The sequence below is a fragment of the Zonotrichia albicollis genome, chromosome 9 (assembly GCF_047830755.1).
Source record: "Zonotrichia albicollis isolate bZonAlb1 chromosome 9, bZonAlb1.hap1, whole genome shotgun sequence".
Lineage (NCBI taxonomy): Eukaryota > Metazoa > Chordata > Aves > Passeriformes > Passerellidae > Zonotrichia > Zonotrichia albicollis.
This window is the reverse complement of record NC_133827.1, coordinates 20,923,381-20,951,226: the sequence shown is the minus strand read 5'-3', so window position 1 is coordinate 20,951,226 and position 27,846 is coordinate 20,923,381. Positions and strand designations below refer to the sequence as shown.

At 48.9% G+C, this 27,846-nt stretch overlaps 2 protein-coding genes across 6 annotated transcripts in view; one reads left to right on the top strand and one right to left on the bottom strand.

Moving 5' to 3' along the window:
* Window positions 1-3,312: 3,312 nt before the first annotated feature.
* On the top strand, window positions 3,313-25,490 carry STK25 (serine/threonine kinase 25). Of its 3 annotated transcripts, none has more exons than XM_074546884.1 (12): window positions 3,313-3,470; window positions 4,435-4,550; window positions 10,568-10,798; window positions 12,344-12,400; window positions 13,421-13,529; window positions 14,720-14,877; window positions 15,140-15,325; window positions 15,861-16,006; window positions 16,723-16,837; window positions 17,130-17,201; window positions 22,083-22,219; window positions 23,479-25,490. In XM_074546884.1, the coding sequence occupies exons 2-12, from the start codon at window positions 4,521-4,523 to the stop codon at window positions 23,516-23,518; spliced, it is 1,281 nt and encodes a 426-aa protein (XP_074402985.1). In that variant the 5' UTR covers window positions 3,313-3,470; window positions 4,435-4,520; the 3' UTR covers window positions 23,519-25,490. The 3 variants fall into 3 exon arrangements, with proteins under 3 accessions (XP_074402985.1, XP_074402983.1, XP_074402986.1); XM_074546882.1 differs by having other exon boundaries at window positions 3,314-3,474; XM_074546885.1 differs by having other exon boundaries at window positions 3,345-3,528.
* The window catches only part of FARP2 (FERM, ARH/RhoGEF and pleckstrin domain protein 2), an 85,080-nt gene continuing 79,321 nt past the window's right edge, over window positions 22,088-27,846 (bottom strand). For all 3 annotated transcript variants that reach the window (XM_074546880.1, XM_074546879.1, XM_074546881.1), the window contains exon 27: window positions 22,088-27,389. In XM_074546880.1, the coding sequence (XP_074402981.1) occupies window positions 27,302-27,389 (88 nt within the window). In that variant the 3' untranslated portion in view covers window positions 22,088-27,301. The remainder of the gene's footprint in view (window positions 27,390-27,846) is intronic.

Genomic DNA, 27,846 nt, shown 5'->3' with positions numbered 1-27,846 from the left:
TCCAGGTGCCTAAGCTGCAGCTGCAAATAATCATAGAATCATAGAATGGTTTGGGTTGGAGGGGACCTTAAAATTCATCTCCTGACATGTCCTTTAGTGACTCCAAAGCTAAGGTGCCAGACCTGATATCAGCCAGCCTGTGGTGGTGTTCACAGGGGTCCGAGGATGAGGGAAGAGATGAGAATCTTGACTCTATGTTTCAGAAGGCTGATTTATTATTTTATGATATATATTAAAAGAAAATGATATATTAAAACTACACTAAAAGAATAGAAGAAAGGATTTAATCAGAAAAAAAATTGAATAGAATGATAATAAAATCGTGTGACAGAGAGTCTGAGACAGCAAGACTGTGATTGGCAATTAATTACAAACAACCACATGAGACCAATCAGATGCACCTGTTGCATTCCACAGCAGCAGATAACCATTGTTTACATTTAGTTTCTGAGGCTTCTCAGGAGAAAAGATCCTAACGAAAGGAATTTTCATAAAATATGTCCCGTGACGCAGCGGCACGAAGGCTGCACGATTCCCAGGAAAGGGATGAGCAGTGACAGAGCTGTGGGGATCTGGCAGGAGCAGTGACAGAGCAGCAGGAATGGGATCTGGCAGGAGCAGCCGGGTGCTGCAAGGAGCCGGGGCTGCAGGGCGCTGTTGCCATCTGCTGGCACCAGCACAGAGCAAACCACGCTGGCTTCCAAAACCTCTTCACACATATCCACAACTTGTAGTGTGATTGTTCTGTAGTCACCGTTTCTAATGTTAAAATAAATTTAAAAAATAAAATAAGGAGAACTAGCCTGCTAGGAGTACAGCACTGCCTGAAAACCAGGGAGCAAGAGTTTGGCTCCAGTTGATGCATTCTGGAAATCAAATGGAGGTGGTGATGGATATGAATGTGCCATGGACAACCATGGACAATTCAGGCACACATGCTTCCCCAGGGTCAGCATTTGTTTCTGCATTCTTCTGAGCACATTAATAATCTTCTCCCCACAGAACAGGCCCAGAAACAGCTGCCTGAGAACAGAGCAATCATCTCCATGCCCTGTACCCCAGCTTGTCCCAACCAAAGTCTCCAAAGTGACCACTACTGATCCATAAATGGTTTCCTCCAGGTGGTGGCCAGACCAAAATCCCACACACAATCTCTCCTGCCCTATCCATGGAGCAACAGGCTACAAAGCAGATGAGGAAAAACACCAGCCCACATTTGAACTCCTCTGTGTCCTGTGCTCCTGGGGCAGCTTTAGCAATTTCAGAGGGAATTGCTGTGCTAACCCCACATGACAATCACCCTTAGGAAAGACTTATCCTGAACCGACAAAACAAATTAATTGCTGCTCCCGTGTGTATGTTCAGACTTAATAACACATTAATTAACATGAGACTTCTGCCCTTTGGCCTCATGCCAACAGTGGCTGAATTAGTGACTGAAATTAATGTGACAAGAGGTGGAGAGCTGAGGCACTGGGGTCAAATTAAGTAACATACACAGGGACTCAGAGAGAGAACAGTTCACCCCTTGGTGCTTGCTGCAGTGGAAGCAGAGCAGAACTTCACTCTCCTTGCTTTCCTGCTTCACATGAAGCTTTGGTTTCATAGATCTCCTCAGTGAAGGTGCCATGCTGCAATAGTGAAGACATCATGTTGAAATATGGTTGTTTATGAGACAAGATGGTTTGATTTTGTGGGGCTAGAAGGCTGCACCTGCAGGTATAAACTCACAGCTCCAGCAACCCAAGGATCCAACAGGCAAGAGCTTTGTGCAAACCTTCCAGTGAGGCACAGCTGATTTAAATACAAAGCCAGAATCTCACTGCAGGAGTTTTTGATTGCTGTACTCTCTCTATTTGATGTTTGCACTGAGGTACCTCAAAGTGCTGGTTGATTTGGTCAGGGGCAGGGAAACAAAGAGAAGGGAGATGGATGAGGGAGGAAATGCAGGAGGGAATAAGAGGAATGTGGGGGAGCTGCTGGCGGCTGCCAGACCATCTGTCCAGGCAGCAACAGTCCCAGGTGAGAAAAATGCCAAGCACTTGTTTTAAAATTTTTTTAAAGTTTAATAGTAATAAATGGTTATAAAAAGTAACATAATTAGAGTAATAGAAATTTGAACAATTGGGATTAGGACAATATGAGACAATAAAAACAAAGAGTTACAGACAGTCCGGGTACACACATGAACAGAGGATTAACCCTTAAAAGCAACAGCCTGTTGCATATTCATACACCTCATACATGATGCATAAATTCCATTCAAACACAGGATTCTCTCTGGTCAGTGCCAGCTTCTTCCTCTGAATCCTGACAGCATCTTCAGGGCTGAGCAAGGCAGGAAGAAGTTCGTTTCTTCTGATAACGAAGCAATAAATTCTTTTTTTCTGAAATATTTAGGTGTCCTGTGGCTGCTATCTCAGTGGGAGTAGCTCGTTCTTCTCTTTTAAAAAAAGTATCTTCCATAGCATAGTTTCTATTTTAACACTATGTTATAACCTAAAACTTTATTTAACATACTACTTAAGAAAATTACTTTCTAACATAACACATCTAATATTAATTTTAATATTTGCAAAAAGCCAATCATAAAATACGCATTTTCCACACCAGGGTTGCTCCTCTTGCTACAGCTCACCTGTGCTTCAGAGCAGCACCAGCTCCCCATTAGAAGCAGCCGGTTGTGATAAAGGCTTTGTGTGTCAGCTGTGCCTGATTTGTTCAGTGCAGGACCAGCGGTAAAGCTGCCGGGTAAGAAGCTAACAAAATTGAGTTAGATTTTTTTTCTTCCTTTGAAAAACGTGAATCAGTCACTGACATTACAGCACGTGAAGGTTTCCTTAATGCCAACCCCGCTGAGGACGAGGCCATGAGGGAGCTCCGGTCCCCTCGGCTCTCCTCCTCTCGCCCTGCCGGCAGTCCCGGGGGCATCAGCAGGGGACAGCCCCTCACCCTCACGGCGAGCAGCGGTCAGAACAGCTGAGGGCGGGCCTGCCTGGCGTCACCCGGGGGGCTCCCGGGCACAGTCCCGTAAGGGCTGGCAAGAGGAAAGCCCCGTGAGGCCGGGCCGGGAGCACAAGAGTGGCTGTCCCGACACCTCCTCCCCGCCGGGACGAGGGGGCTGCGGAGCCGCTGGGCTGGGCAGCACCCGCCCCCAGCGCCTCAGGACTCCCCGCCCCATCCACCCCCGCGCCGCCGCCCCGCCCTGCGGCTCCGCCCCGCCGCTGCGCGCGCGGCATTCTGGGTATTGCAGTCCAGAAACTCGGTCTCACTGCTGGGTGGAGCGGCGTGGAAACTACATCTCCCGGCGTGCCGCGCGGCGCGGCCTCCCCCGCCGCCGCGCCGTGTTGTTGCGCCCGGCCCGGCGCTCCCCCCCCGCCGTGCCTGGTGTCGCGGGGCAGCCCGGGGCGGCGGCGGCTCCGTGCGCCAGGGCCCGGCATGGCGCTCCCGACGGCCGCGCCGCGCTGCCCGTAGGTGCGGCGGCGCCCGGGGCCGTGCGGGCCCGCGGCGATGAGCCACGGAGGGACTGTGAGGGTGCCGGGCGGGGCGCGCTGAGTAGCCCATGATGGCGAGGGGGACGCGGGAGGGGGGAGATCTCTGAGGTGTGAGGCGGGACGAGGTGTCCGTGACGGGAGTGGGGGTGGAGGGCGGCTGTGGGGCCGCGCCGTGACGGGGGATGCGGGGGTCGGGGGCCTGGAGAGGGCCGTGGCCGAGGGGCCGGGCTGGGTTGGGGCTCAGCTGTGGCTGGGGTGCAGGGAGGGAAGGGCCGAGGAGAACAGAAGCGGGGAGGTGCGGGGCTGGGGCTCCATGAAGGGAAAGGTGTGAGGAGCAGGGCTGGGGCTCCATGAAGGGAAAGGTGTGAGGTGCAGAGTTAGTGTTCCCTGAAGAGAAACGTGTCCTGAGCAGGACTGGTGCTCCTTGAAGAGGAAGGTGTGAGGTGCAGGATTGGTGCTCCCTGAAGAGGAAGGTGTGAGGTGCAGGGCTGGGGCTCCATGAAGTGGAAGGTGTGTGCTGAGCAGCTGAGCTGTAGTGGGGACAGTGGGAGCAGAGGAGTGCTCCCAGTGAGGGGATTGCTGAGGAGGAGCAGGAGAAAATTACTTGTCTGAGGATGATGCTGAGGAAGATGCTGAGAGTGGTGGTGAGGCAAGAGGTCTGTGGCGTTAGCTATAATACTGGGCAGCTGAGGGAAAATGGAGCCTGGGACTTGGTCAGTGTGCAACATCAGAGTGAGGTTCCTTGCCACATCTGGGAGGCATTTCTGTAAAGAATTGAGAAATGCACTGTGCAAGGAGGGCCTGGCATACTTAGAACCTGCTGGCAGGTTCAAGGAGCACTTCAGATGAAGGAGAGAAAAAAGATGCAGGTAACTCTTCAGGGGACTGAGCCAGCTTCCAAGAACCTCGCTTGAGAGCTCTGTATTCTTGCTTGTCACAGTTGACCAGTGGAGAAATCATCACTTTCCTGCTGTGCTGCAACATCCTAATCCTCCCTGATTTTGCAAAAAACCCCATCCTGTAGGCATGGCTCACCTGAGAGAATTTGCTAGCCAGGTAAGTGCTGATTAAAAGTTTGTTTTAAAACCCTCTTAGAGGGTTTACACAATGGTGTTTGCTCTTGATACAAGGATTTCAAACAAATAACCAGAAAATCACTTTTTGCCACTCTTTATCTCTGTTGCACAGGTCTCAGCTTACTCCTGTTGGCTGACTGACCTGTGCCTGACTCTGTACCTGGTGTTGGGCTGATAATGGTGTGTTGCCAGCCATACAGAAAGTGAATTCTTCACCCACTATGGAGCCTTTCTCTGGGATTCAGGGTGTTCTTTTTAGGGAGACAGGAGTCACTGGCTTTCTGAATATTTTTGGAAGGAGAAGTCTAGGAATGGGAGCAGAAAAATGTGTTCATGGCATTAGTCTCAGAAAAATGGTGCTTGTAACCTTGCTGCATAAGAGGCAGTGATATTTGATACTGGGTCATAACTCTTCCAAGAGATGTCAGCCTCTGTGGATGTGGTTAAATGTTGTTGATGTGGTGACATTTTCACAAGAGGAGTGTGGAAAGATGATGCCAGGATTTGGGACTAAAAGCTAAAGCATGTTAATAGTATTGGCTTGCATCTTCTTCCCTCTGAATTTGGTTGTGAGGTCTGTTTGATTATTGGCAGATGTCAATACTGAGCACAGGTCTTCTTAAACCATGTTTTGGGGCATTATTCTGTTCTGCTCCTAGGTGTAGAATTACTAAAAGCTTTAGTGGTTTGGGCTGATGCTTTCTCTGAACCTTGACTGATTTAAAATTGATTTGCAATGCACCTCAGTTTGCATGCTGTCTTTCACATCAACTGTTTCCCCAAAGTGTGTGTGGAATTAAATGTGAATATAATGCCTGGCTGAGTCACTGTACAGGGGGAGAAAGGGAAGGATACTGTCTGATGAGGGCTGAAAACAGTTCTGGAGCTGCAGAGGAGATTGCTCTGAAGCTTTTTTGTACACAGCATTCACTCTTGAAGCTTATCAGCATTCTGGTGGTTTCAGCTCTGGATTTATTATGGAAATGTTAGGCATTGTCAGACCCTGTCATGTCATGAGTGTCTGGTCTTGGCATAGAAAACCAGTCTGTGCTGTCCATTCTGCAGTCTTTTCAGGAATCCCTGGTGTAGCTGAGGCTGGCTGGGAGGGCACTGGGAGCTGCCCTGAAGTTTTCTTCCCTGGGATTTAGGGAGCACTGGGAGGTGCTGTGAAAAGCAAGACTGAGACTTGCATTGGGCTCTCAGAGGCTTGGCTTGTCTCTGATTCTCAGCTCTGGTGCTGATGGGCAGAGTCACCTTGGACCAGGCTGCTGTGCCTGTGTGCTGCCATTCCCTGCCTCAGCTGCTTCTGCTCTCTTTCCGTGGCTCCCTCTGTGTGAGCACACAGCACTGCAGGCCTCTGGTCTTGGTCTGAAGCTCCCAGGGGATGGATTTGTGTTAGTTCCTATGTTTAAAGCTCTGATTTGGGCTCTGTTTCTACATTTGTTGTTCCTTACCTGGCCTTGGAGAAGCCATTTAGGTTTTTTTTTGGCCACACAATGCTTCATCTCCTGAAGCAAAAGAACACTGTCTGTAAAGTGAGCTGGGAGTTTCAGACATACAGTGTTTCAAAGTGTTGAACACAAACTTCCCTCTTTTCTATACTCCAGAAATTCAAAATTGTCCCAGGTTTTGGCAGTTGCAGAGAGCTATGCACAGATTTCATACAGACAGGGGAGCTTTCAGAAAGTTCCAGGTACAAAGCTGGTTTCACCAGAGAGACTCTTGGTAGCCCAGAGGTGAGTGTTCATCATGCAGGCTGGGAAATTGGGGAGCAGAGGAGACAATGAGGGAAAAAGAAGAGCAGATGAGTTCTATTAAAACCAACTTCCTTCTTGCACTGTGTTTGGCAAAGCAGAATTATGTTTGTTTGTTTGTGTGGCTGGTTGGAAAGTGCTGCAGTCAGAAATAACTCTAAATGTGGCTGTGGTTCCACAGAAACCCTTTGAAGTTGCTGCATTCCTGGTCAGCTTCAGCTAATAAACTATTGGGGCCTTGACAATTTTCTGTTTCAGAGCTCTCCCATGTAGAACAGTGATTCCAATTCCAAGATTAAGGAGTTCTCATTTCCAAAAGGATTCAAGCACCCCTCAGTTTTTTTTTGCAACAAATGCAGGCGTGATCCTTGCTCTTGAATATTTTGAGAGTAAAATCCAGCTGGACACAGCACAGAGAGAAGATCTTCAGCTGCTTCAAATGCTGTTTGTTTCTGTTCCCAATATGCAGCTTATCTTTGCAGGCAGTAGCTTTGAAATGAGGGCAGATACTTACCCTTCTTCTCTAGTACTTATCCACATCTTCTCAGAGACTGTGGCTATCATGTCTGAGCAGCTGGAGGTGGCAGAGCTGCCAAAACCATTCTTTTCCCCATGATGCAGCTGCAGTGTTGCTGCCAGGCTTGTCTCACAGCACTCTGCAATTCCTGATGGCTGCAGTGAGCTGGTCTGTTTTAAAACATGGTATCATCAGTCAGGATGGCAAACACTCCCACACCTGTCAGGACAGAGCATCCTTCTTTCCTGTGCTGTCAGATTGGATCCCAGAGGGCACAAGTGGAGCACATTACCAGGAAATTGTCACCATCCCTCTCATGCTTATTCCCTTCCTGCACTCAAAGTGAGCTGGTGCATTGTGTGCTCTCCCTCCCAAGCCTGCCCAGGCCAGCCTGAGCCATCTCCAGTGCCTGCCTGGCTGCTCTCAGTGGAGAGGAGCAGCAGGAGGCTTTTTGCTTCAGATCTGCTGTGTAACAAGCAGTCAGCCAAAGAAAAACTTACAATGTAGTGATCATCCCTTGGTGGCTTTACATGTAGAACAAGGAGCAGCTGCTGCTGCTGGAGCTCCATTTTTCAGCTCTGATGGGTTCTGTGAATGTGGAAGAAAAATGGGAAGAACCCAAGCTGGTGAGCAGTTGCAAAGGTGACAGGTTCTAATAAGCTGCTTGGGGTTATCTGTACTTATTTAAGCAGGTATAAAGCATTTCATCTGGGTTCTGTTGCTTCCCACTAATGAAGTTTTCCAGGTGTGTTTGTAGCACTGCAATTCCAGAAGATTTCCAGCCAGGGTGGTTCTCTGACAAGATGACTGGTACTGAGATAAGTTATATTTAGGAGAGGGAGGGATGGTGCTTGTTACAGCTCTCACTATGGTGGAGGTGTGTTGGGGAAGTCAGGCTCATGGAGTGCATCCTTCTCTCTCCTGACAGAGCAGGGCAGTTCCACAGCTCCCCATTCCTGATTTGTGCTGCTCTCTGATGAGTGCTGAGGCTTTTATGCCCACACATCTGAGCATTTGTGTTTGTCAGCACAGATCACGGTGTGGTGTCTCAAACTGGATTTTTTTTACTGGGCAAGGGCTTTTGAACAGGGTCCTGCAGACAGCACATCTTAGTTTGTTCTGGAAGTTCAGAGTTGCTGAAAATGTCACTTGGCAGTTTCTTCTGTGGTGTCCACAATGGTAATTCACAAGGTGTGCTCTTGAGCAGACATTGACCTGCTTGAATTTGGCATGGGCCTCTTTCCTCCTCCCTGTTTATAGAAAGGGAAGAAATCCATCAGCAAACTGTGCTCCTCCAGCAGTGTGTGGTGTGTCACAGTGTAACTGTGGCTGGAATCACTCTGTACCCCTTGGCCCTGTGCTGGCTCCCTGGACTCTTTCTGGGTCTGATTTCTGCAGTTTTGGCCAGTGCATTGAGGGATGTTCATCCTCAGGCCCTCCACAGTCAGACCCTTGCCCTGTCACCTGTGAGCTCTAAAGCATTTCCAGGTCAGTATTGGGAAGGTAAATCCAGTACCTACAAACTAAATATCCTCATATTTCCACCCTGATGGGGGTGGGCCTGTCTCACCTTCCCATCTGTGATGTTGTTTTCCTGAGTCCCTTGGGCAAAATTTCTGTGTGCTTGTCAGAGGCTTTGTCTCCTCCACCACACCTACCTGAACTCCTTTGTTCTACATAAAACAGGATAAACCAACATCCAGGTCTGCAAGGTTGTTTACAAAGCTATCCATGATGACAGAGCCTGCCACATAAAGTGGTGGTTGTCCCTAAAGCTGCCTGCCACAGCCAGTGATCTTATGTTTGATGTCTTCATCTGGAGAAATCAGTCCTGACTCTCTGGTGTGTCTGAGGGGGGAGCAGTTACTTCCACTTTCCTGTTTCTTACCTCATGGAAAAGTTACATTGGAGGGGAGGAATGCTTTCATGAAGATTTGCTTCCCTGCAGTATTCATGTGGGTTGTGGTTTCTTTTCTGAGCTGAGCAGGTGCTTCTAGGAGATGATCCTCTTTCTCTCCCTTCTCCCTGATGTGTGGGAGTGGCTGATGTGTTGTAGGCATTTTTAGGGTGCAGTAGGTCACTGTGCACAGTCATGTTTGGGGCACTTTCTTGCCCCTTCCTCCAAGTTGGTCAACAAGTGGAAGCTGTTCCTGGTCTGCAGTGAGCCTGGACTGGTCACACTGTCCTCCCTGCCTCTGGTCATCATTCTCATGTTGTCCCCTAACATTTCTCAAGCTCAAATCCTCTTTTTCCCATCTCCCTCTCTCCAGTCCTGCTATGCATCTCCAGTTCTTATCTCTGAACATCCCTTCTAGTCTGTTTCCAGTGCATTTGTTCAAAGTTCAGCCTGTTTCGGTGTTGCTATGGATGCAAAGGATATTTGGTTATCCTTCTATATCTTGGGCTGGAGTTTGTGTGGAAATCCTGTTGAGTGAGCTGCCTGTAAAACTCACCTGGGCCTGGCTTGCAGCAATGCACAGAAGGCAAACAACCTGTGATGACAGACTGGCTTAATCATTAAGCAACACCTTGGGCTGCTCAGTGATGGCCTGCTGCTAGAACGTGGTGTGAGGTGGAAAAATGCAGCCTCTGTGTTCTCTGAGAAAATCTGCCAGCTCAAGGCCCTTGTGAGAGAGCGCTCTCACTGGGTGACGTGTTGGAGGTGAGACTGAGAAGTTCTGGGTGTGGAAAATTCCTTCTGATGGCTTGGCTGCTTCCTAAGGTCAGCCCATATTTTTCAGGGTTCTTTTTCAAACTATTAAAAAAAAGGCAGAAAAGGTAATCACAAAGAGCATTTTAGTAGCACGAAGGACCTCCTGATGTGCAGGTGGACTGAATTAAATAGTATAAGAAAGTGACTGTGATTTATTCCCTTTCTTACCCATATCTTAATAAAGAATTAACTGTGCAGCTGCTGTTAAAAGGTCAGTATTTCTCTGTTAATAACTGCCTGGTTGATGTGCTTATCTAATGAAGGAGATGCTGTTTGCCTTTGCATCTGAGGGTGCCAGCTAGAGAAGAGGCTGGTGCAGAAAAGCAGCTCAGGAGGATGGAGTGTCCATTCTGCTCTCCTGCCTCCTCCTTGCTGCTGACCTTCCAAAAGATGTGAGGCTCCATCTGCAAACATCTGAGGAGAGCTGTGCTGGGAGCTGCCTGGAAATCAGGCTGAAGCAGAGGAGGCAGTAAATGTGAATTCAGATTACTGTAATATTTCACCCTCCAGACAAGTAGGGAAGAGTGCAGATCTTTCTAATCATTTCAGTCTTTGCGTGCAGGAAGGCTAACTAGGGAAATATTTTTATGTGGCTTCTTGCTTGTGCTCATTGTCTCATCAGATCTCCAGGAGAAATCTGGTTCTGGTACCCCTTGCTGGTCTGTATTGAAGTGTGAACAGATGCCTGCTCATGGAGCTGCTTAGGCACCAGTTGGTGCCTGCAGTTGAGCAGCCCTGTCCCAATGGAGCTGACACTTTCCCCAGCAATATTTGCTGACATTCTCATGCTGGGCTTCCCTCCTTTGCCTCCCCCACTGTGGTCTGCAGGGTTGGAAAGCCTGTGGAAAAGTTCTAATCTTGGATATATTCCGTGCTAAGTTTCTAAGACTGTTTAAGATAGGTGAATTTATCAAGGTAGTAGGTGCTGCACAGATATGGAGATGAGCTGTGTGTGTGTGTGTGGTGCTCTGCAGCCTGGGAACTGAATGGAATTCTCCCATCTCGTGGTTTAGCACTCCAGGGTGGATCCTGAGGAGCTGTTCACCAAGCTGGAGAGGATTGGCAAGGGCTCCTTTGGGGAGGTGTACAAAGGCATCGACAACCGCACCAAGGAGGTGGTTGCCATCAAGATCATTGACCTGGAGGAGGCTGAGGATGAGATTGAGGACATTCAGCAGGAGATCACAGTGCTCAGCCAGTGTGACAGCCCCTACATCACCCGCTACTATGGCTCCTACTTGAAGGTAGGACAAACCAGGGTGGCTCCTTGCCAGTGGCTTGGGAATGGGGAGGTGTGGAATTCTCAGAGAGGAAAGGTGAATCTGACTCCATGTTCTTAGAAGGCTAATTTATTATTTTATGATCTAGATTATATTAAAGAATGCTATACTAAACTATACTAAAGAATAGAGAATGGATACTTACAGAAGGCTAAAAGTTAATAATGAAAAACTCATTATTCTTTCCAGAGTCTGATGCAGCTTGATGGTGATTGGTCATTAAGTAAAAACAATTCACATGAAACCAATCAAACAACCACCTGTTGGATAGACAATCTCCAAACCACATTCCAAAGCAGCAAAACACAGGAGAAACAAATGAGATAATATTGTTTTCCTTTTTCTCTGGGGCTTCTCAGTTTCCCAGGAGAAGAATCCTGGGCAAAGAGGATTTTTCAGAAAATATGATGGAGACAGGGAGGGCTGCTCTGTGGATGCTGCAGTGGGTGGTGGCACATGGCACTGCAAAGTGACATGTGAGTGGCAGCATGGCAGCAGGAGCAGTGGTGGCTCTGCTCACTGCACTGATGTGCACTTGATAGCAGACTGGGCTTTTTGGCACATTTCATTTGGAAATGAGGTGCCCTGTACTTTGTGGTACCCAGAGCAGGGCACTTCACTGGAGAGCAAGTTATTTGTTGAAGACTGAACTTTCCCTGGTCTGACAATTCTGGAAAGGAAGTTGATGGAATACTTTTCCAGAATAGCACAGTGTTAAGGCAGTACCACTGAGGGATTTATGCCTCTGAAAAAAAGAGGAGATTGAAACTCATTCATTTCATATTTCATCAGAAAAGGTGAAGAGTATATGAGCTGAGTCTATGGAGGAGTGCTAATACTGCTTCCACTGAGAGCAGGTTTAGGAATCCCTGATGGACGTAGTGTTGATCAGAAGTGGCCTATCCATGCTGGCTGCTGGAGGTGAATGTAACAATGGGACTGCAGCAAACAGTTCCTGAACTCTTTGGGTCCTGAATATTCCTCCTTTATTTTTTAAAGGCCATAATGTATTTTCTCAGCCTTCTGCTGTAGTTTCATGGACCTGCTGCTTATCTTCTGTTGGGACCCTGGAGCCTCAGCATGGAATCTCTTCTCTGAGGAGTAAGAGTGTCTTGCTGATTGTGCCCTTCATGCTGGCAGCTCTATTAATGAGATCAAAGGCTGCCATGCTCCCCTGCCATTGCCAAGAAGGATTTATGCTGGATGAGCTGCTGGAGAGATGTTAAAGGGCTCCAGCCTGGGATAAGCTTATCTGTGGGCTGGGCAGTCTGGTGCCTGTAGGGGCACTTGCCCAGGTGAAACTGCAGACTGAGTTAGCAATGTGCTGGGGGCAGGTAATGCTGTGTCAGCAGAAAAGAGGGAGCCTGGGGCTCCTTCCTTAAGCCCCTGAGAGCAGCAGCTCTGGGATTGTGTACAGGAAAATCTTGTGTGTTGCTGCCTCGTGGGTGTCTCACTTTTCTGTCTGCTTTCATTACTGTATTTGCTCTTGGTTTGTGCTCTTGCTTGCAGGGCACTAAGCTGTGGATAATCATGGAGTACCTGGGAGGAGGTTCAGCCCTGGATTTGGTGAGTAAGTGGCAAGTTCTGGACTATGAAAAATACTGACTGAAGCCTTGGTTTGTGCAGTGCCCATAAGCCAGACACACTCTTGCCACATTCCATCCCTTAGGCAGCCCTGTGCCCAAGGGTAAGCAGTGCAGGACACACATGTTGGTTATGCTTATCCCAGGACTCAGGGAATGTTTTCATGGGGCTCAGCTGTCCCAGCACTGTTGTCCATGCTGTGCTGCTGTGTGATGGAAAGAGCCAGTGAACTGAAAAGTGAGCACAGCCAGTTGGTTTTGAGCAATAAAATCTGTATTTCACCTGGTCAGAGTCATGGTATTGCTCAGTAAGGACATGGTCTGTGATGAAGTTACCCCAAATTTTGAGAATACACATGCAGAATTTACCCACAGGCAAAGGTGCACTGCACTGTATTCTGTCACAGCATTTTTCTCTTCTCTTTAGGACAATAATGCCCATTTTTCCAGAGAGATAACTAATGATGTAGGAAAAACTGCTGAGCCTACAGTGGCTTGGAGGAAGGTGTAGTGGGTGTTCTGTCATCAGCAGAAGTTACCTGAGTGTCAGAACCTCAGTTGTTGCACTGAGAGGGCAGGACTTGGTTAGAGGAGAACTGATGGAAAGGAGAAGAGCTTTGATACTCCACAGCCTGAGGGTTGATATCTCAGAGGCTGAAATTCAGTACTTGCATGCTGGCAGAGAGACCTGAACAAGAGAAACTGTTAAAATGTTCTGTTGGCCAGTGTGTTCCCAGGCCAAAGTGAGAAATGAGCTGCTGTTTGTTTGGGAAGCCTTTAACAGACTGATAGGCCAGCAGAAAACCCCCCAAAGTTTTGCCATTGAAAGGTTCCAGGTGCAGACACCAGCATTCTGCTTGTAGCACCTAAATCAGGTGTGCAGGAAGGTGCTTCCTGCTGAGTACAACCTGCTTGGCCAAGGTTTCCAAGTTACAAACTGAGAGCCTGGAAAATCCAAGGTATCACTCACCCTCTTTTAAATCATCTTTCTGCCTTTTTTTAGCTGAAGCCAGGACCACTGGAGGAGACCTACATAGCTACTATCCTGAGAGAAATCCTAAAGGGCTTGGATTATTTACATTCAGAGAGAAAGATCCACAGAGACATCAAAGGTAAGATTGAAAGGCTCAGCTCCCTTTCTTGTAATGGATGTTAGTAACATAACACTCAGAGGTATTTTATTCACCATAATCTGCAAGGTTTCAAAGACTGTTTCTCAGTGCTGCTTTTTTTTGGGTTGCTGTTTTGTGAATCTGATGCTTGTCACTGTATTACAACTCATGCTTTTCTTGTCTTTAGGGTTTAGAGTAGCAGTGAGGATCTGTAGCTCTCCTCTGGCACTTGGAGTTTGGAGCTGAAGTGAAGGAGTCAGTGAAAGGCATGCTCAGATATTAGCTGACTTGTGTCTGGACATTTGCTTTTCTGCTGGACCCCAGGGGTGTGTGTGCTGGTTATTGTGCTTGTAGCTCACAGCAGGAGTGAGCTGTCCTCAGGCAGGGTTCACAGCCCTAGAAAATCAGGGCAGCTTGTGTCAGCTTATCCTGTTGCTGTTTTTTATAGTCCCTGGCCACGTGTGGTGTGCAGAGCTGGCATCTGCCTCTAAAGGAGCAGAGTCCCAGCAAGCCCAGAGCATCAGAGTTCTGCAGGAGGATGAAGGGACAGAGCTGGGGAGCTGGGCCAGGTGCTCTCTGCTCTCACCCACTGCAGGAGGGGGTGTGAGCACTCAGGGCACAGAAACCTCATGCAGGGAGACTGGGAGAAAAGATTTTGTTGCTATGTGAGACTGAATGTTTCTAGCACTGCAGGATGTGTAGGGCTGTTGGCTGCCAGTGGTGGGGAAATGCTGAAGGTTGTTAGGTGGGGTCTGAGAATGAAACCCCCATTCCCAAACTTGCACAATGTTACAGTCTTATCAGTGAGTGGGAACCAGTACAAGAGTGGGCCTTGAGCTCTTTAGAAGGATCTGCTGTTTAACCTGGGCTGAATGCTACTCTGGAAAAAAAATCAGGAGCATTAGAGACTGTGTTACCCTCCCTTCTCTGTGTGGCCAGGAGTCACATCTAATTGATGGTGTGGTCCTTCACATCTGCTCCCTGCTCCTACCTTACCAATATTCCCCTCCTGATCCAACAAAGTGCCTGAGCTTGTTCCATGTCACCCAGTGGACTTCAGAGCATGAGAATGGGTCTGAAGCTGAAAATCCAGGCTGAGGGTTATCACTGGGGTGAAGGGGGATCCCCCAGGAGGGCTCTGCTGTGGGCTGGAGGTGATTCAGAACTCAATTTCTTATTTGTGCATACAGCTGCCAATGTGCTGCTCTCAGAACAAGGAGATGTGAAACTGGCTGACTTTGGGGTGGCTGGCCAGCTGACAGACACCCAAATCAAGAGGAACACCTTTGTGGGGACTCCATTCTGGATGGCACCAGAGGTCATCAAACAGTCTGCTTATGACTTCAAGGTGAGCTGGGGGCAGAATTGCTGCTTGGGGCTACCATACATGAGGTGGTGCTAGGACAGAAACAGGGGTTGGGAGTGCTGCTTACTGCAGGAATTATTCTTTTCTGTTATGATGCAGAAGTTTCTGTTCTTCTGCTGAAGAAGTTTGTATATCAGACATGAAATGCCCCACCTGATTTATGTGATTAGCTGTCCTAAAACTGTGCTTTCATGTTTTAGAATTGTTCCTTGCTGTTCTGGGTTCTTTTTCTTCTCTTTTCCAGGCAGACATCTGGTCCCTTGGGATCACAGCTATTGAACTAGCAAAGGGAGAGCCTCCAAATTCTGACTTGCATCCTATGAGGGTTCTCTTCTTGATCCCCAAAAACAACCCTCCAACACTTGAGGGTCACCACAGCAAGCCCTTCAAGGAGTTTGTGGAAGCCTGCCTCAACAAGGATCCTAGATTTGTGAGTATTGCTGCCCACCTGTGAATTTGGGAAAAGCAGCAGAGGTCAAAAATGCCTTCAACAGGAAGGTTCCAGAATTGCAGAGATAGAATTGCTGAGCTTACAGGATGGACACATGAGCTGGACTTCCTCATGATGGGACATGGAGGGGAGAGCACTGATCACTTCTCTCTGCTGACCACAGTGGGACCTCAGGGAATGGCATGAGGCTGTGTCAGGGGAGCTTTAGGTTGGATATTAGGAAAAGGCTTTTCCCCCAGAGGGTGTTTGAGCACTGGAACAGGCTCCTAAGGGCAGTGTCATGGCCTCAAGGCTGCCAAGAGTTCAAGGAATATTTGGATAAAACTCTCAGGCACTTTGTTGGGGATTGATGGCATTGTTGGGGGCTGTCCTGAGCAAGGCCAGGAGTTGGATTTGATGATCCTCGTGCATCCCTTCCAGCTCAGGATATTCTGTGACTCCAGCAGCAGTCAGTGAGTGTGTGTTCAGTGTGCAGGGATGGTTAGATGTGACATGCTTTCCTTTTCTGCTCCAGAGGCCAACAGCTAAAGAATTGCTGAAGCACAAGTTCATCACACGCTACACCAAGAAAACCTCGTTCCTCATGGAGCTCATCGACCGCTTCAAGCGCTGGAAGTCAGAGGGCCACGGAGAGGATTCCAGCTCTGGTGACTCTGACATGTACGTGCATCTTCTGCATGGAGGCTGCCCCTGCTGCCCCTGCTTGCCCCAGGGTGGCCTACTGCAAACAGCTCAGGTCCTTTTCCCACCTGAGATCTTACCTTGGAGCTTTTGTTTGTGGCAGCAAGTGAGTGCTGTTACCTCCTGTTCAGTGGGACTCTGTTCTGGTCCTAACCTGTGGAGCCTCTTTGCTGAGCATAACACAAAACATTATCTGTGTGTAACCAGTAGAACAAGGCTCTTGTGGCCTGTATTTTATGCACCTTTCATTAACTACAAGAGCTCCAGGCTTTAGGAACTGTGGTGAGGGCTCTGTGGTGTCACAGTGCTGCTCTTCACCTGTGGTAGCACTCAAGTGACCAAGCACTCAGGGAAATTGGCTTCTGACATCTAAGTCTGGCTCCTCGCATTGTGAGCTTGGGTTGTCTTGAAATTCTCCTAAATTTAAGTAGCACTAGAAACTTCTTCAAGCTGGCTGGATCAGAGAGGTGATTTGGAAACATGATGTGCTTAGCTCAGATCTCTTTGATGCTCTATAGGTGTAGTAGAGACTGAAGTGGTTTCTCTTCAGAATTTTTTCTGGGATGGGGAAAACCTGAAGGCCTGCAGCAATATGGCAGTCAGGTGGGGAGAACTTGTGATTCTGGGAAACTGTGGGCAAACCCCCAGTGTATGGAGCTGAGGCTTTGTCTTGACTTTGCCCTTTTTATTTGCAGTGATGGAGATGCAGAGGATGGAGACCAGGGTCCAATCTGGACATTCCCTCCAACCATTCGCCCCAATTCCTTGAGCAAGCTGCACAAAGGAATGGCTCTGCATGGTTCCCAGAAGGTCTGTGTGCTGTCTGGTGTTTCTCAAGTGGACTGAACTAACATGAACTTTTGGGTGTCTTGGGGAAGCCACCAGGCCCTCACCTTATGTCTGAAATTTACTTCAGTCTGGCACCAAAGGCTGGTGCTGCAGAGCTGCCTCTTCCACATCATCAGGGTACTGTGACTTGTGGCTTTCCCGGGATCTGGTGATGGGATTGCTGTGGAGGTGCTGTGAATTCACCAAAGGCTGAATATTTCATGTACCCTGGAAGCTTTTCCCTGTGCTTGTAACTTCTCATGTTGCTTTCCAGCCTACTGAGCCCATCAAGAGGCAACCACGGTCACAGTGTCTCTCCACACTTGTTCACCCAGTTTTTGGGGAGGTGAGTAGAACCTTCTTGGTGTCTCTGCTGGTTGGAGATGAAGAGATACCTGACATAGATAAATGGGAAGGATTTGGAGAAGGGAGGTGTGGAGAGGTGTCTGGTAGGGTTAAGGGATTCTGAAGTATTTGTACCAGTTCAGAGAGGAAAGTGAGTGTGTCCCTGGCCTGTCCTCCTGAAAACACTTGTACCGGAAGAAAGGCATTACCCTTCTGGCAATCTGTGTTCTGGTGAGGATCTGATAGAGGAGTGTCTGTCTCTTACCTGCATCTTAGGCTTGCTGGTGCCTGGGCAGCTCTGATGTCTGTGGCTGAAGTGCAGCTCCTGTTAGAGCTGCCTGTCACTGTGCATGTCCACAGCAGAGTTACTGAGGGGAAGGTGGGTGGGTTAGAGCAGGAATTGGCTTTGCTGGTTACTGGACCATTTCTTGATCTGTACAGACTGCTGTTGGTAGAGTGCCAAGACCAAGGAGTTCCCTGGCACCCAGCTTCTGGAAGGCAGGCAGAGAAAATCTGTTCAGAAAACTGACCCAGTTGCCCTGCCTGGTGGTCTGGATGGGGATGTGCAGTTGGAGTAAGAGCTGCCATTAATGACAGGATGGTGTCTGTGTCAGCATCACCTTCCCAGCTGGGTGATGCTGTCAGGGAAGAGAAGGATAATCATAAGGGGGCTGCTGGCTATGAGCTCTGGTTGCTCTTTCCAGGAGATTATGCTTTGGAAGAAATCAATTAGAAGCTGCATGTCAGGGTTCTGTTCGTGTCTGCTGGTGACAGACACCCTTTCCTGGTCCTGAGGAGTTCCTCTTCTGGATCCTGATGGCATGGCCCAGCACAGAGCTGTGCTTTTCCCACGAATAGTTTCTGGACTTAACTCTCTGTTCTCAGGTGTGCTGCTCTGTGGAAGGAGGGTTTGCTGCATGGCAGGCACCAGAGGTCATTCTGAAAAGCAGGCTCCTGAGACCACTCTGCTTTGGAAATTGGGATTTTATCTAACCAGCCTCTCTGTGCTTTGACTTTCAGAGTCAGAGCATGAGGGCACTGATCTGGCTCTTGTATGCCCAGAGCTATGAGATGAAGCCACATTAAAGCCATGCTGGTTTGTGATGCAGTTTGTTTGTGCAGCACAGTCACTGGTGTCTGGGTCTCTGTTCAGTTTAGGAGCCCCCTGGGGCAGAGTGCTCAGGGCTGTGGCTGTAAATGCAAGTTTGTGCTTTTCCTTACTCACCTTGCTGCACCAGATCCAGGCAGGAAGTGGCTTCTCAGACATTTCATTTCTGCTGGTTTGATTCCTTTGCCCCAGTTTTTTGATCCCCCTTTCCCTTGATGAGACTTTTGCTGGCTCTGAAAATCTCACTGAGCAAAATTAGGAGCAGGAGGGGTTCTGGGCAGTCTCAGAAATAACCTGGCTTTTGTGTGCAGTAGAGGGGGCTTGAAAGAAAACTTCTCCAGGTAGGAAATCTGTTTCTCTGCTGGTTGTGTGTGTTATTCTTTGCTATTGGTAGGAAGGAACTGAAAACTTTGTCCTCCTCACTGTTGTATGATTGCATTTTAAAGCAGCTGGGTTTGATCCCTTCATTCCCTAAAGGGGCTGAAGCTGGATTGTGAATGGAAATCTGACTGAGATGTTCTTTGTAATCTTTCATCTGCCTTCCTGCCTGTGAGTTATTGGATGTAACATTGAGAACAACTCATGAGGAGTCATTAACTGTAGGGGGACACAGTATGGGTAAATGAAGGTGGTACAGAATGTAATCTTATCCCCCAAAGAGCTGCAGCTGAGCCAATTACTAAAGATTAGGAGCAGGCCTGATGTTAACAGGCCACACCTGTAGCCAATAGGAACAAGTGATATAAAAGAGTGGATTGGTGGGATCAGGAGTCAGTTGGCTGCTGCAAGGACCAGGAACAGTCAGTGCTTAGAGGAGCTGCCCATGAGAAACATCAAGGAGATATGAAACTCTGGCAATATGGAACCCTTGCACTATAATGATAATGGAACTCTGGATATATAAGACAACAATTAACAGGTGTGGGTAGCTGCAAATCTGGAAGCATTGTGGGGCAGGGAGGTAAAATGACTTTTTAAACCTGCTGAGGCTGAGCTCAGTGCAGTGCTGTAACTCCTGCAAGCCTCCAGAGAGCTCTTTGCAGTGGGAGGAGACAGCCCAGCACACACTGCTCCCATCACAGGCTGCTGGGCTGAAGTTCAGGGGCTTTGGCATCAAAGGCTGATGATAAACTGGCTACCTCCAGGACAGACAGACCCTGTGCTTATTGTGAGGCAGGCAGCCTTTGGTAGTGTCATGGTTTAAGCCTGGCACAGAGCCAGTGCCCCCCATGAAAATGCCTTCACCCTGGTGTCTGCTGTGAGATGTGACCAGGAATAAGCAAAACAGGCTCCAACTTAAACATAAAGAACACTTTATTACTTAAACTACAGGAAAATAGGGAAAGACTATAAGGAAAAGAAAAAAAATTGAAAACCTTACAAAAAAACTTTCCCCCTCCCCACTACCTGACTTTCCCAATCCGATACATTCTCCCAAAACACCAACTGCCCAGCCTTGGCCCCACACTTTAGTATACTCAAACTGCAGTTCATGAAGAGGAAAGGAGTCCTTCTTGTTCCATAGGCTTCTCCTGGAAACACACTGAAACCTCGTGTGCTTCCTTGTCACTTCGGCACCGCCCGGAAAAAGTCCTTTTGCCGCTTGTGACATCTTCCTTCCATGCCCAGTGCTCTCACCACTGAGACATGGCCAGAGCTGCTTTTAGGGTTGTCTTTCAAGGATGCCTTGTCTCACTCCAAAAAGGCACAGTCTCTGCTTTGGGACATCTGTCCCCCCCATATTTTTCCAACCCCCTGGGGCCGGGGGGTCCTCACGAATGAACCCTCCTGGTTTTGAGGCACTGCCTCCCCCTAAATGCAGTCTCTGTGTCACAGGAACAACTGAGTCCATGGCCACAAGAAAAGTCCAGCCAAAAGGCCACTCCAAATCATCTCTCCCCATCCAATCATCTCCACGTTCTTCGGGCCAGGTCCTTGTCTCATCTCATCTCTTATCTCCCTTCTTATTCAGCTTCGAGGAGGATTAGCATTTTTGCAAGGCCCCAATCATGAAAGAAAGGGTTAAAAGTTTTCAGTCTCTGTCTATCTCAGAATGCTGGTAGAATGCTGGTACTCCCACAGGTGCTGCTGCTCCACCGGCCAGGCTGCACTCTTCCCTCCCCTTTCTCCTCCTGGGCGGCTGCTATCACATTCAGACGCCGGCTCTCCTCTCTCTCCCTCCTGGGGGGGGAATGGCTGCCCGATGTCTCCTGGGGCTCCCCCACCCTTCCATCCTTGAGAGCTTTCTCACCCCCATCTCTGTCCAGGCCCCGGGCCTACCGCATGGCTGCCCCTCCCCCCGCCCAGCAGCAGCGGCTGGGCTGGACGGGGGAGAGATCTGACCTCTTCGCCGCGACGTCCCAAGAGAGCCTGCCAAGGGCAGTGCCCTGCTTTTAACCCCTGTGTATTCTCGGAGGTGTGTCCAAACCCCACTGGCTACACCGGGTGCCAGTCTCAAACCCAAAACCTTCATTGGTTTGACCACAGCTTCCCAGAATTCCCACTCCTTCCTGGTCAAACCACCACAGGTAGGTACACATCAAATCCTTGGATGTAGCATCACAGCTATTTTTGCCCTAAGAAATCTGTATCCTTGATGAGTAACTGAGCTGCCCTCCATGCCCCTGCCACTCTGGCTGAGCAGAGGTGTGTGTGGGTTGTTCCCCCAGCTTTGTGGCAGGGAACAGTGCCCCTCTGGGGAGGCAGTGGCTCTTTTTGGCTGGGAACTGTTTGTTCCCAGCAGGGACTTGGTGCACAGGCATGACTGCAGCTGGGGATTAGCATTCACAGTGTTCTGCTTTCTGAGAAAAGGTGAGCTCCAACAACAGGAAAGGTTGATCCTGGAATTGAGGGAAAGAACTGCAAGGCTTATGGAAAGCCCTTTAATCAGCAGGGCCTGATGAGAGCTTCATTGAACTGGAGCAGACCTTGTTTTTTCAGCAGGATGCTTGAGTGTTGTTCAGCTCCTTGTGTGCTGGTGCCCTGGGGAAGGGGCTGTCAGATCAGCAGCTCGTGGGAAGAAGGTGGGGAGCTGCTGCTGGGGGTGGAAATGTAGCATTTCCAACAGCAACTCCTTCAGGCTCAGCACCAGTGACCTGTCAGGTGCCCTCTCAACAGAGCTGTGGCTATTTCAAGGTAACAACTGGAAACTTGTGCAAGTAGTGACCATGAGAGATGTGAGCTAATGTAGGTGCTGTGTATGGAGGTCTTGCTGTGTGCAATTTCTTCCCCTGCCCCCTGGGTAAAGCTCTCTTAGAGAGGAGTGTTGGAAGCCCAGGGACTCAGGATCCCTGGTGTGACAGTTTTCTGTGGCCTCCCAGTCACTAGAAGCAGCTCAAGGCATTTTTGTGGTGGTTAGAAGTGGTGGTGACTGACTCCTGGCACTGGGTATTTTCTGCCCAGCCTGCCTGTGAGTGCTGGGCTGTCATCAGCAGCAAAGGTGATTGTACTGCCTCAGGTACACCTGGAGTTCTTTGTGCTGTGATGAGTTTTCAGGGCTGTTGGTCCATTCCTTACAACATTTAGTTTTAAGAATACATCCTGTTAGGTAAGGGCTTTGATTGCCTTTAGTACCTGGAGACAAATTTGAACCCCAGACATTGGAATTCTACCTTGCTGACCTACAAATGAGCTGGTTTTGGTTCCTTTAAGTGGAGTGTGGGTGCCTCCTACACCCTGGTGGGATGGGAAAGAGCCTAAATGTCAGTGCTGCACTTCTTGACCTGTGCTTTCTGCAACAAAACAAGGACCTAATGCTCTGTTTCTGGGTTGCAGCTCAAAGATAAGCACAAGCAGACTGGAGGCAACGTGGGAGCCATGGAGGAGCTGGAGAATGCCTTCAGCTTGGCTGAGGAGTCCTGCCCAGGCATCTCTGACAAACTGATAGCACACATGGTGGAGAGGGTCCAAAGGTGAGCAGTGCCCGAGGCTGAGCTGGGGTGGAGCTGCCACTGACAGCTGGGCAAAGTCCACACAGACAAAAGTGAACTTCTTCTGACTGCTTGCATTTAATGGCAACAGTTCCTTTGCCTCAGAAGCCTTTCCTCACACTGGGCAGGTTCCTGTAGTGTAGGTGTATGTTGTAGGGCACAGAAAGATGCTGCTGTTCATTTCATTTTGCACATAAATCTATGTACACATGGTGTCCTGCTGGGCTCATTACCCAGGCAGCAAGGACTGCAAATCTCACTGGGTTTGCTTCTGGAATAGAAAGTTTCTGTTAATAAATACCTGTTTCATTGCAGGGAATGTGCTTTAAAGCACTACGTGCAGCTAGTCACTGCTTGCCCACCTTTAGGTGTACACAAAAGTGTACTTTTCCTGAAAGAATTATTTATTAAACCAGGGAAGGAATGTAGGCTGGTAGAATTTAGTTCTTTGCTGGGTCAAACTTGGCTCCATTGCTGGCACCAAGTCCAGTCACATCCTTGTGTTGCAGGTACCAGCACAGCTAACCTGGTCACAGATTTACCAGGCTTTATTTAACATGAGTTTGGCTTTTCTCCCTAAATCTCACCCTTTTCTTGCCATGAGAGAAACTTTATATTTGGCTCCTCCCTGGTTAGCAGGCTGGAAGTGTTTTACCATACCAAAAGCAGCTGTTCTGTGCTCTGGCTGCCCCCATAAACACAACCCAAACTATTCAGTCTTTACACCCTTGAACTCAGGCTTTGTAAGCATTTCTTTGTGGTGGGTTAATGTTTGTGCTGTAACTCAGGTTCCTATTGAATAGAAGAGAGTCATAAAGGTTGGAAAAGGTGTCCCAGATTGAATCCAGCCTTTCACTGATGCCCACTGTGGTAGCCAGGAAGCGTGAGCAGGAGGTGCAGGTGGATGTGTGTGGGTGCCTGCAGACAGGTCCCAGCATCATTCACTTCTGTCAGCCTAGAAATGACACTGCTGCACAGGGCAGAAACATCAGAACAACAAAACATGGTTGTTTTTTGGGGGGAGGCTTGCAAAACCTCAAAGACCTGCTTGCTTTCTTACCATAAAACATCAGTGCTGAAAACTTACTAGGTTGAAACTGAATCTTGAAAGCTGAAGAAGCACCAAACCACCTTGGCTTTTTGTTAAAAATGCTGGTGTTGTCTGTCAGGACTGCAAAAGGTGGCAGTGGGGCCAGAGGCAGCAGCCCTGCCCAGTGTCCCTTGTCCCCTGTTCCTTGCAGGTTTTCACACAGTCGGAACCACCTGAGCTCTGCCCGCTGACACCTTCCCTGCTGCTGCTGCTGCCAGGGGGGAAGGATTTTTTCCAGCTTCATAAGAACTACATCTCTAATCCAGACCACCATCTGTTGGATGTGACATTGTGATGGACCCCAGGACATTTCAGAGCCTTCATGTTAGCCGTGTTTCCATGATAACCCAGGGTGGGGTTTGCAATGCAAGTACAATTTAGACCTTTTGCAGAACCCGAGATGGGTGGTCTAATTGTTTTTACAATGTAATCAATGCAGTTTTTAATTGTTTTCCTACAATGGATGTGTCCATTTTGGCTTGGTTTGATTCACAGCTTGTTTCTGGTAAATGCCTGGCTGCTGGAAAAAGGGAGATTCTCTCCCATTGATGGATGTTTCACAGGCAAGTCTGATGGGTTTAGTCTCCTGCCCTTCCTAAAGAAGTGTTTGTGAGCAGTCTTGTGTGAGTGCAGGGATGTTGGGAAGCTCTCCAGGTGTTTAGGGCCTCTGGGAGAGTCAGAGCAGCTCTCCAGTTGTTCTGGAGGATCACTTCAAGCCCTTCACACACAAGGAACAACACTTTGCAGTGCTGCAGCAGCTGGGCTGATACAGTTGCTCTTTCCCAGCCTGTCATTTCATAGGAGGGTTTGCTGATTGTTCTTTTGTTGGCTCTGGGACATCATTTTGTGTTAGGCCTTAGTTCATCTACTTCAGGCAACAGCAGAGCTTGCCTTGGGTCTGCAGGGAGCAGGAGGCAAAGGGGTTTATTTGCTGTGCGCTTCCTGTCCCTGGTGCTCTTGGCAGGCTGGGCAGGCCCACAGGGGCCAGAAGGGTTAAAAAGAGGAGGGGGGGAGCACAACAGCTGCAGGGCTTTGGTTCACAGGACAGAGGGAGACACTACATAGTTTTTGGTGCAAGAACTTGTGCTCTACAGGAAGACTTAAGCTGGATGGCTCACAGCAGTGTGCTTGGGCTGGGGGTTCCCAAAAGCTGCTCTAGGCCTCCCTCTCCTTCTCAGCCTTCCCTTTGTGGCTGCTCAGACTCACTGCAGCTGGCTCTGCTCCAGGTGCAGGCTGGGCTGGTGTTTGCTAGCAGAGGCACCACAGCATCCACTGCTGTGTTGGCTGCTTGAGGTATCCCAGCAGAGCATCCCCAGGAGCTTTGCTTTCTGTACCATACTGGTTTATAAATCTTTCATTCAGGTAAGCACACAGATGTTAAATCTACATTTTAAAGGTCCAGAAAAATAGACTAAGGAGAATAACCCCTGATAGCTGTGAGATTGCTTAGAGAGCTGCTCTCCAACTGAGAAGAGATTCCCATGAAGTCAGCAGGAGCTCAGTGCCCCAGCTCTTTGTGCCTGGGTGTTTGTGTGTGGATGAGATGGCTCAGCCCAGAGCCCCTGAGAACAAAGGCTGGAGCTGTTCAGCATTTTTTAATGACAGGCCACTTGGTTAGAAACAAGGCTTGGTTTTTGGTACTTAGACCTGCAGATTTGAAGTGCTGGGCTGCAAGCAGCTCAGGGGGACCACACATTCCCTGCTCCTGGTGTAGGGTGTTCTTTACCTTATTTATCCTGCTGGATAAAGCCAGGCTCAGCAACACTATGAACTTGTACAGAAGAGAAGAGGTGCTGCTGTTGGCTCTCTGCTGCAGAGTTCTGTAGTGAGAGCCAGCTCAGAGCTTGCAGGTAGGAAGAACAGAACAAACCCACTTTTCCCTCAGGAGAAGTTCATGTACAGACAGGAGGCTTGGAGAGGGGGAAGGCAGAGGCTGCAGGCCAGCACAGAGGCCCCTGCTGCTTTTCAAGTTGCTGTTCACAGCAGTAGCAAAGGTGTTGATAAGGTACCTGTGTTGTTCCTCACATGCTCTGCAGTGTAACGAGGAAACTTCCTAAAGGAAACAATCCCCACCCCTTTGCCCAGTATTCAAAACCAATGGGTTTAGTTTTCAAAAACATTGAAAGGGATCTGCCACTTTCAATAAAGTAACAAAACCAATGAGGCTGGTGTAACTGTGTTATTGGGGGAAAAGGATTGGTTCCAGCTGCTTTTCTCTGCATTCTTCTTGGGCTGCCTGCTGAAGTCTTTGCAGAGGCTCCTGGTCTAGAGACTCCACCTCAGCCACTCCATCTTCAAGGAGATGCTGAGCTGTGGCTCCAGCACAGAAGCAACAAAAAGATCACTCACTCACCAGCCCACAAACCTAAAGGGAAGACTCCTGCTCACTGTGGGAGCCCCAGTTTAGATGGAGAGCACTTGGTACAGGGTGAGCTGAGATCCAGAGACATGGAAAACTGAGTAACTGGAACCTGGGATGGTGAGCTCAGGAATAAGAGGCTGAGAGAGTTTTATATCAAGATGCTATTTACTTTGAACAGTCATATTCAGCCACAGTATAACATGTCTAATCAATCCACATGGATACACCTACAACAGGCAATTAAAAAAATAATAAATGAAGACACTAATAAATTAAGTACATTTAACTTAGATGGGACAATGGTCTGTGACAGCGGTGGCAAAGGCTGGGTCTGCAGTCACTCCTCTAGGATGCAAATGCCAAGCAAGAAAACCCCTCTGGATTCCCCCTCCCCACAAATGCTTGAGCCCATACCTGAACACTCGTGCTGGCCTCTGTCCATCCCATTGTCCCATGGGATCTCCACATTGCTCCATCCCCTCAGCATGCAACACTTTCCTTTTGCTCTCACTGCTTCACTGCCTTGTTCCTTCCATTGCTACACAAACACTTTTCTATCTAATACAAACCAGAGTCCCCACAGCCCATCAAAGCCACGTCCAACAGCACCTTGTGGCACTTAGCAAATGTCAGTCCTTCTGTGGAGGCACCCAAAGGCGACAGCTGTACAAAAGAGAACAAGCTGCAAACATTTCAGATTTAATACAGAAATTTAATAGAGTCCACAGACACTAATGCTCCATCTGGAATCCAGTGACTTTTACACCTTCATGAGAAACAGAAGATGGATCCCACCCCAAACTGAACTAGAAGATGAGGGATTTTCACAAGTCTTGCCATGACAAAAGCACAAGCAACAGTGACTTTCAGAGGCTTGCTCTCCTGCAGTGCTTAAATGCCTTGAAAACATCACCCACACCAGAGTGGAGAGTGTTTGCCATCCCATGCCTTACTTAACTCCTACTAAGGGATACAGAAACCGGAGCTGTGATATGAGAACAGTGATTGAGTTCAGAGGACAAACCATGCACCCCCCTGCACCGATCCACAACCCACCAACACCTCCACAGAGACTCAGCCTGCCTGGAAAGCTGCTGCCCTGGCAGCTCCTGAGGAGCTGAGCTGTGCTGGGAGAGCTGCAGAGGCTGATCAGAACGAGCTGGGAGCAAGGCAGCGCTGTGTGTCCCTGTCTGTCTGAGGCAGCTGTGCCAGCAGGCCAGGCTGTGCTGCCAGCCCCACCAGCACCCTCTGCTGCCAGCCAGCTGCACCCCTGGAGGCTGCTGGGTTCCTCCCCTGGGTGCTGAGCATCCAGTCCAGATTTAAAAAGAAGGTGGGAGCTGCCCTCAGGGCAGGCAAAGGTGTCACTGTACAGGTACCATGGAACAAGAACCCTCCATGATGGTGCAGTCGTTGGGCTCTCTCTGAGTAGGTCCAGCTGGAACAGACTTGCCCCTCTTCCACACCTTTGGGAATGGATGTGATCCCTGGCTGCAGCCCCACTTCCCATTCTGGGGGGAAGGAGCATCCTGGCTCTTTGCTTTGCCAACTCCAGAGCCTCCTGCTCCCACCTGTTTTGTTGGTGTTGCCAGCAGAGATCCAGCTCTGCCCCACATCACTCTGTGTGAGTGTCCTTCTCCTTGGGGACAGGCAGGCTCGACCTGGCTGGAGAGCTGGTGGCTCTTTTGATCACCTCCATCCACCTGCCAAGAAAAGACATGAGGAATGTTTAACCCTCACTCCCAGGGAATCTTGTCCTTTGTTATGAGCTGTACCCCTTTCCCAAACCTCCCAAAACAGCCATTTTCTTTCTTTTACAAGTCTTCTGGAGAATTAACTCTTCAAAGGGACAGCTTGAGATGTGGCAAACACCCTGCAGAACGTGGCTGCCTGTCCAAGTAATGAGTCTGCAGTGCTCTGAGCCCCAGAGAACTCTCATGAGAGCTCACTGTGCTCTCTCCTCAATCCCCAGCACCCCTACACACACAGGAGAGATCTCCAAATATCATTGGTGGGGAAAAGAAGGGAATGTTATTCCTGAGAATGTGCTGGAAAATCACTCAGGCTGGGAGGAAAGAGAGTGTGGCACTCACATGCTCTGAACAGAGAGAGAATTCTCTCTCCAGGATTTTTTCCTGGAGAAGCAAAGAGAGAAGAACG